At 25.9% G+C, this 8,417-nt stretch overlaps 2 protein-coding genes and 1 long non-coding RNA gene across 4 annotated transcripts; 2 read left to right on the forward strand and 1 right to left on the reverse strand.

Annotated features, from left to right (window-relative positions):
* On the forward strand, window positions 1–5,275 carry LOC122508081 (serine/threonine-protein phosphatase 6 catalytic subunit). The gene is made up of 6 exons (XM_043621179.1): window positions 1–288; window positions 453–548; window positions 1,047–1,254; window positions 2,139–2,218; window positions 2,296–2,563; window positions 3,397–5,275. The coding sequence occupies exons 1-6, from the start codon at window positions 220–222 to the stop codon at window positions 3,585–3,587; spliced, it is 912 nt and encodes a 303-aa protein (XP_043477114.1). The 5' UTR covers window positions 1–219; the 3' UTR covers window positions 3,588–5,275.
* LOC122508083 lies at window positions 1,276–2,132 on the forward strand. The gene has a single exon (XM_043621181.1). It carries the CDS (start codon window positions 1,749–1,751, stop codon window positions 2,076–2,078), a length of 330 nt encoding a protein of 109 aa, XP_043477116.1. The 5' UTR covers window positions 1,276–1,748; the 3' UTR covers window positions 2,079–2,132.
* Window positions 5,276–6,382: 1,107 nt separating the features above from the next.
* On the reverse strand, window positions 6,383–8,416 carry LOC122508086. Of its 2 annotated transcripts, none has more exons than XR_006302189.1 (2): window positions 8,288–8,416; window positions 6,383–6,630 (listed from the first exon to the last, which is right to left on the reverse strand). It is a non-coding gene; the product is annotated as an uncharacterized LOC122508086 (long non-coding RNA). The 2 variants fall into 2 exon arrangements; XR_006302190.1 differs by having other exon boundaries at window positions 8,225–8,356.
* Window position 8,417: the final 1 nt, after the last annotated feature.

An 8,417-nucleotide genomic window follows, 5' to 3' on the forward strand; every position in this document is an offset into this window, starting at 1 on the left:
CATACACAAATTCAGAATAATGTATACACATAATAATCAGAGTAATTTGCTATAGCCGTTTTTTTTATTAAAGAATATATTCTTTTTCATTGAATCACGAATGAGTAAATTGTTGTCTTCAACACTTTAAATTTTCAAATTGTCTTTACTTGGTTGCGAAAATTTACAATAGTATAGAAAGTAAATGCTACGGTGAAATTTTGACGTCACAAAAGCAAAATGTCAGACATCGATAAATGGATAGATATTGCTAAAGAATGCAAATACTTACCTGAAAATGATCTCAAGGTAAATAATCAACGTTTTTTTCCATTTTTCCACATTTGGAAATTATTATATTTGCTGTAATTTTGATAAATCTTTGCGATGTTTGCAATCATGACAGTTTATAGGTTACGTACATTTTCCTATTGCTTATCACTTATTAATTCGTTTTTCTTTTCAAAAAACAGAAACTTTGTGACATTGTTTGTGATTTACTGCTAGAGGAGTCCAATATTCAACCAGTTTCTACACCTGTAACCGTCTGTGGAGATATTCATGGCCAGGTTAGTTTAAATTATTTTTTATAACCTCAAAATCAAAGTTTACGATATGGCATCAATTTTTTCGTTATTGTAAATCTGTATTATTTATTATTAAAACTTTCTCTTCTTGTGCTCCTGGTAAATTGCAGTTGTACTCTCTATTAGATGATTAAAACGACAAATCTTCAAACTTTTCTTATTTATCTTCAAAAGTCTTTAAACTAAACAAAAAAAAATTCTTCAGATTTTCTTTTTCAATATTTTGAATTTTAAAAATTGCACTGAAAATTATTAAAATCTTGCAAAGTTTTTATCCGAAAATTTAAAAATAATTATTGTATTTTTCAACAAAAGAAGTATATTTTTTTAGTGAATTTCTATTGATGAAAAATTTAGAATTTGAAATTGTAAAAGTCGAAAAATAATTTAGAAATCGTATTAAAATTTAGTTTTCTTTTTTAATAATAAATATAAATTCCTTTAAAAAAAATGAAGTTAATTGAAGTTAATTTTTTGTAGTTTTACGATCTGGAGGAACTTTTCCGAAATGGAGGTCCCATTCCCGATACAAATTACATATTTATGGGAGATTTTGTGGACCGAGGGTATTACAGTTTAGAAACTTTTACTCGTCTTTTGACATTAAAGGCAAAATGGTCCAACAGAATAACTTTATTGCGAGGAAATCACGAGTCTCGCCAAATTACGCACGTTTATGGATTTTATGGTAAGCTCTCTATTTTCCTATTCATTTTTCACTTTTGAATCGATAAGAATTTAAATTTCTTTTCAAATTTTTCTTCTGCGGCAATGAAACTATTTTTGTTTCAATAATTGCCACCTTAGTTTTTCCTTATAGTGTCTCTTGTGCTTCTTGTGCTCCAAAAATCATTACTCATTCTTTTTTAAATTACGCGGCATTTTTTCTACGCATGTGCCATTTTTTTGTGCTCAATTTGGCAACAGTGTTTAATTATCAGTTTTCGAAAACGTGGTTCTTTTGCGGTTTCTCCGGTTCTTTCAAATTGTTCGAGAATATTTTGTATACTTGAACCCTTTGAATACTTGAATTAAATGATAATTTAGTGTTATACTTATTTAATTGCAATTTGTAAATATATTGCATAATTATGTTTATAACGCCGGAAGTGCACATGTTTTTAAGAAACTAACCTAAAATTTCGAACGAACAACAAACGAAAGTTTCTAAAAATCATTAAAATGTATTATTTAGAAATTTCTGTGATTATAAAAGAACCTCAAATATCGGTGAATTCGAATATAATCGAAACTTGCATAATGAAGTGTTTGAAACAGTTTGTCGGCGAAGAGGGATGCAAGGATAAATTTGAGATTCTCAAGTACGATGATTCTAATCAGAAGATAATTCTTCGTTGTAGTAATGAATCTTACATTCGATTGAGAGCATCTTTGGTACTCAGTAACAATTGCGAAGAGCAGACACCATTTAGTTTTGTAATTAATAGAGCAACGGAAAATTTATTGAGTCTTAGATGTAACAGCAGGACATTCAAGCACGGTGGCAATTAGAAAATACTACTTTTCCTCACACTTTTCTTTAAAGCGCTATTTTTTTTAATTAAATTCCAGACGAGTGTCAAAATAAATATGGAAATGCGAATGCATGGAAATATTGCTGTAGGGTATTTGATCTGCTCACAATTGCTGCCGTAAGTAAACAAAAATTATTTTTTATTTTTCTGTATTGTTGGCGAGTTAATATATTATATTCATTATTTTATTGCAGTTAATCGATGAACAAGTTCTATGTGTACACGGTGGTTTATCTCCATTAATTAGGACATTAGATCAAATTAGAACGATTGAAAGAAATCAGGAAATACCGCATAGAGGTGCATTTTGTGATTTGGTTTGGTCAGATCCTGATGACGTTGACACGTGGACTGTGAGCCCACGTGGAGCGGGTTGGCTCTTTGGGAGTAAGGCAACTCACATGTTCACGGAAATTAATGACCTGAAATTAATTTGTAGAGCGCATCAATTAGTCCAAGAAGGTATATTTTTTTAAATTTTAATGTTAATAAAATATATTTGTCAGTGCTCGAACTAGGATCGTAAATCCCGTAAAGGTCCGTAAATTTGGTTGATAAAGTCAATTCTGTAGAATTAATTTCTTTTTGAGAAAGTTTAATTGTATTTTTTTTAAAATTATTTGTAGTTTTTATTTTCTAACAGATAATATTTTAATTGAAGAATTTCTGAATAATACAAATTTCTGTAAAATTTAATTGTAAACAAATCGGTTTGAAAATTTGCAAAGAATTTTTTTAAAAATTATTAAAAATAATTGTTTTAAAAGAGAATTATAAAAACATTTTAAAATTTAATAATTTAAAAAATTTTAGATACCCTAAAAAACCTGAATTTTGAATAAGTTACAAATGATTACAGAAATTAAATTATTTTCAAAAGTAATAAAATTCTTCACAGAAATTCAATTATGTTCACAAATTATTTAAATTCTCTTCAAAATTTCAATTATCTTTATAAATAATATTCTCCAAAATTCAATTGTTTTCAAAAATTTTAATAAAATTCTTGACAAAATTTCAATTATTTTCAAAAATTTTCCTCAATTCAATGACTTTCGATATCATCTGTTTTAATCAAATTTTTCAAAAGAATTTAATTATTTAAAAAAATGAAATAAAATTCGTTGCAAGAATTTTATTGACTCGGATTGGTTATATTTTTGTCAGTAATTGGTCCGTAATTTTTAATTTTTGATCCGTAAAGTCCGTATTTTTAAATACTTTCATTGGTTCGAGCCCTGATAGTATTTTTCAATTAATATTCAATACTAAAATATAAATTTACCGAATTTTAGGTTATAGGTACATGTTCAATGATAAATTAATAACAGTGTGGTCAGCGCCGAATTATTGTTATCGTTGCGGTAATATTGCGAGTATATTGCAATTCACAACAGTGGACGATAGAAAACCGGTGCTATTTCAAGCGGTGCCAGATTCGGAGCGTGTGATTCCTCCAATAATCACCACACCATATTTTTTGTGATTCAACAATCGACTCCACATGTTTGGATCAAGAAGAGAGGGCCTGATCTAAACTTTATGGAGTTAACATGACTGTTTTCGTGATCTGGTGAATCCGGCAGGTTAAATTTTCCAAATGACGTACCGCAGTTTTATGATAAAAAAAAAATATATTATAGAATCTTTATGTTTCCCTTGGAAAAAAAATTAATTGGATTCCAAGGTTTGGCGAGCGATTTTCGGCGGGAACGACTTAATCATGAGATTACTTATTGAGCTTACGTTCCAAAGGACCTTTTTAAAATGAACACTTGAAAAGAAGGCTGAACCTCCTTTTTTTTTTATTTTTATCGCGATAAATCTGTTGCGATTAGTCCAATCATTTTTTAAATGTGTGGCAGGTTTTGTCGTGCGCATGCAAAATTTAAAAACGCTCTGTGGTCTAGATGCTTTAGCTGCCTCAACACGTTTTTTACGAAACATTTACAACTCGGGAATTTCTTTTCTACTCTTTTTAAAACATTCGAAACTTTTTGACGAAACTCCTGACAAGTTTATTAAGGCAAAAAAAAAACATTCCGTGAAAAACTCGAGATGTAAATGTTACCAGTGCTGTAAAAAAAAGCGTTTGGAATTCAGGTTTCTCCAATCGGGAGCATTTTTAGAAAATAAATAATAAGGTCTTCCTAATAACGCAAAACTTTTTCCGCTTTTCTCAAGTTTTGATCTTTTATTCTCCAAAAACGTCCCTAGTCTTAAATGAATTAAAATATTTGTCTAGTTAGAACAACTAATTTTAGTCAAAAAGGCTGAAAATTGAAAATAAATTTTTACTTTTTTAGTCTTAGCAAACTATACACAGTTCATTATCGACAAAAAGTTTTTTTTATTCAAAATAATAAATTACTTGATTATAATCAAATAAATAAATCACGAGCCATATAATTTTTTATTTAAATACAAGAAATATTTAATTATTTACAATTTGCTTAATAATCGAGTGAAAAATTTGAAAAAGAAAATTTTATTTGTCGTGTCCGGGGGGAGCAACTTTTCAGTAACAAAAAAAAAGCACCGAAACCCTTAGCAAATGTGCCTCTAAATTAATAAGCGTTTGTGTAATATAGCGTTACTGGTAATATTTAATAAAAACGTGAGAAGAATTAGTGAAACCTGAATTTTAAACGCTGACAACGCATTTCCATGTCCCGATCACAGACCCAATTTTTCGATTATTCGTCACTAGGAACAATAATCGAAGAGAAAAACCTTGAACCTGCTCTATTTTCAATTTTGTGATATGGATTGTGCTGAGTCTTGAAAATCGAGAAAATTCTATTATCAAACTCTGTGTGCAAATTTGAAAAAAAAAACATTTTTTTCTCTTCAATTTTCAAACCCCTGAACAGTGCCTTCAAATGTATAAGACGGCAATTTTAAAATAACGTTTTATACCAATAGATTTGTGATCGAGAGGTTGAAAAAAACCGCACTTGTTTTTTGTCATGCTTCCTATTTTTTTATTTTGCAAATAATGTAACAATCGCTGGTACGAGAAATTTTTGTATTTTTATTTTCATAGATAATATTTCAACTAAGTTTATAAAATTTCCAAAACAAAAATTTCGCTAGATTTCTATTTTTGTGAGAAAGAATTTTTTTTCTACGTGGTGCCAATAAGAAATTACAACACGTGCGATTTTTTTTCTTTCAGAAAACAAAAGAAGAAAAACCCTTTTTATATTTTTTCCTATAATTTTTTTAACGTAGGTTTTTTAAAATGCACGGATTTTGTAAACTATTTTTTATCGATGAAGTCATTCTTATTTGAAATTGATTTCTTTAAAGTTAATTAATTTACTAATTCAACTAATAATTTCCATATATAGGAAGATTTTTTTGAAAATTTAAACACAGAGTTGGTGATAGAAAAAAGGAAAATTCGATTGAAAAGTCTCTTATTATAATGATATAGAAATGGCGAGAAAAATGAGAGAGTTGCATGGCGGATTAAAACTTATTGAATGAAAAAAGAAATTTTAGAAAAGTATTAGAATCCGCTGTCGTCTTGCCAATCACAGATTTCTCGCCCACGTGTTTTATGCCTCTGTCTGTGATCGCTTTAAATCTTTTATCAAGATGTCCAAGCGTTTATTAAAAAATAAAAAAATAAAAAAAAAATAATAATATAAATTTTTATTTGGCTTTTGTTTTTTTTGTTACAAAGTTTCCATTAGCGAAAAAAATTCAGAACTTTTTCTTATATTTTAAATAAACGAGAATTAATTTATTTCGAAATAAAATAATTTATTTTAATGACGAAAAAACATATCATTTTTGAAAATTTCAATATTTTCGATAAAATAAATTCAATTTCTAATTTTTTTTAATTCACACTTTGCTTTGTATATATTTTTTTTGCGATTCTTTTAGTTGCGAATCGTCTCTGCTGAATGTTTTCTAATTTTATTAATTTTCACAAAAGCTTTTCTTTATTATTCATCTGCTATAAAAAATCATTCATATAAATGTGCAAACATTGTAAATAATAATCGAAATTTTCAAATAATCACAAATTTTTCTTTGAGAATATTTTTCCATACTGTGTATAATTTTTTTTGTCGAACAATATAAAAAATTTATTCTTCCCTAATATTTTAATCTTTGATTTAGGGAATCAAGTGTATTCTAATATATCGATAAATAGCAAGAGAAAATTGAGTGTGAAATGTTTTTTGTAAACTGCAAACAATGAATTTATTAAGAAGTTTGAAACACGCCTTAAAATGTAAAAAAAGAAATACAAACAAAAGCAACTTTTAAACTAGATGACTTAACATACAACGACTAGATTGTGGTGTAGATTTAAATGAAATTAGCTTCCTTAATATGAATCCCCAGAGACGATTCTCATAAATGAATCGAGACAATTTTTTTTTTTGTTAATAAATCGCACACCAACATTACGTTTGGTCCTTAAAGATCTCACAGGTAGACGTCATATTGTAACGATCATCATGTACCTTGAAAGTATAGAACTTTGTTATGTTAACGTAATGAAACATCTGTAATAAAAAGAAATACCTTATAAAATTATCTATTTATTATAACGTTTGAATATATAATTTAATTTTTTTGCCTTTTTAAACTCAGACGTTTTTTTTGCACGAATTATGAATACTAATTTTTATACACGTTGAATTAATTATTATGATTGTAAAAATTAAATTTACAACAAAATTTTATGTAATTATATTGCAGGATTGCCACAATTATTTTCAAAAATTAATACAATTCTTCCCAGAAATTCAATTATTTTCAAAAAGTCTAAAAAAATTTTCGTCAACATTTCAATTATCTTTATAAACTAATAGCAAAATTCTTCGACAAAATTCAATTATTTTCAGGAATTTTAATAAAATTCAATTATTTTCAGAAATTAATACAATTCTTCGCAGAAATTCAATTATTTTCAGGAATTTTAATATAAATCATTGAAAAATTCAATTATTTTCAAAACTAATATTATTCATCACAAGAATTCAATTATTTTCAAAAATTAATAAAATTCTTCTCAGAAATACAATTATTTTCAAAAAATCTAAAAAAAATTTTCGTCAATATTTCAATTATCTTTGTAAACTAATAGCAAAATTCTTCGACAAAATTCAATTATTTTCAGGAATTTTAATAAAATTCATTGCAAAATTCAATTATTTTCAGAAATTAATACAATTCTTCGACAAAATTCAATTATTTTCAGGAATTTTAATAAAATTCATTGCAAAATTCAATTATTTTCATAAATAACAATACTCATTACAATAATTTAATTAGTTTCAAAAATTTTAATAAAATTCATTGCAAAATTTCAATTATTTTCTAAAATAATGAAAATTTCACAGAAATTCAATTATTAAAAATAGAATTTCCTTAAATTTTTTCGAAAACAACCAATTGTTTGAAACTTTTTTTTATAAAATTCTTCGTAATAATTAAATTATGTTCATAAATGTAATAAAACTCATTTCAGAATTTCAATTATTTTTAATTCAATTTTAATCGAATTTCTCGAAAAATGTTATTATTCTTAAAGAATTTTATTAAGATTCGTCAAAAAAATTCAATTATTTAAAAATTTGTTGATAAAATTATGAATAAGAATTGAGTTTTAGAGAAGTTACTAATAATTGCAATTTTTAGAAATAATTGAATTTTGTAAACGTTTCAAACTAAAATCTTTGAAAATTTGAATTTTCCATACTTTTAATTACAAATTCTATGCAATTAATTTTTTTTTCAATAAACTTAATCGAAATTCTTTCAAAATTATTTTTATTTTCTAATGTAGGTGAAGAATTTTCAAATAATCAAAATTTCACGTATAATTGAATTATAAACAAATGAATTTTAAAATTCTCAAAGAACTTTGTCAAAAGTTATTAAAAATAATTGATTTAAGAAATAATTGTAGTTAAAAAATCTAGAAAATAATAATTGAATTGAAATGAAGATAATAATTTATTAAAGAAGTTACAGTAACAATATTCTTATATATTATATTACCTTTAATTATTAAAAAACAAAAAATTGAATTTGTTTTCGTAAATTAAAGACTTAATACTTAAAAATGGTTAACAAATTATTTCTTTTAATTACCTATGTGGATTCTATGGATTTTAAACATTTTAAATTAATAACGAAAAAAAAATTTGACATAACCTCAAAATCGTGATGTTTTGACGCTTTTAACCAGAGTTGAAATTACATTTCTATATTAATAATATTTTTAGAGAAAATAAATAGACTTATGACTCAGTTGTAAATATTTTTGAATAAACTCGTATGACCG

This window comes from Leptopilina heterotoma, unplaced genomic scaffold (genome assembly GCF_015476425.1).
Source record: "Leptopilina heterotoma isolate Lh14 unplaced genomic scaffold, ASM1547642v1 Lhet_52, whole genome shotgun sequence".
NCBI lineage: Eukaryota > Metazoa > Arthropoda > Insecta > Hymenoptera > Figitidae > Leptopilina > Leptopilina heterotoma.

Bases quoted from the DNA above. Each gene is read 5' to 3' on its own strand.
- LOC122508081 (XM_043621179.1), top strand. From the start codon at position 220: ATGTCAGACATCGATAAATGGATAGATATTGCTAAAGAATGCAAATAC. The intron at 2,219-2,295 runs GTAAGTAAACAA...ATTTTATTGCAG, and splicing joins ATCTGCTCACAATTGCTGCC to TTAATCGATGAACAAGTTCT. The intron at 2,564-3,396 runs GTATATTTTTTT...ACCGAATTTTAG, and splicing joins GCATCAATTAGTCCAAGAAG to GTTATAGGTACATGTTCAAT.
- LOC122508083 (XM_043621181.1), top strand. From the start codon at position 1,749: ATGTATTATTTAGAAATTTCTGTGATTATAAAAGAACCTCAAATATCG.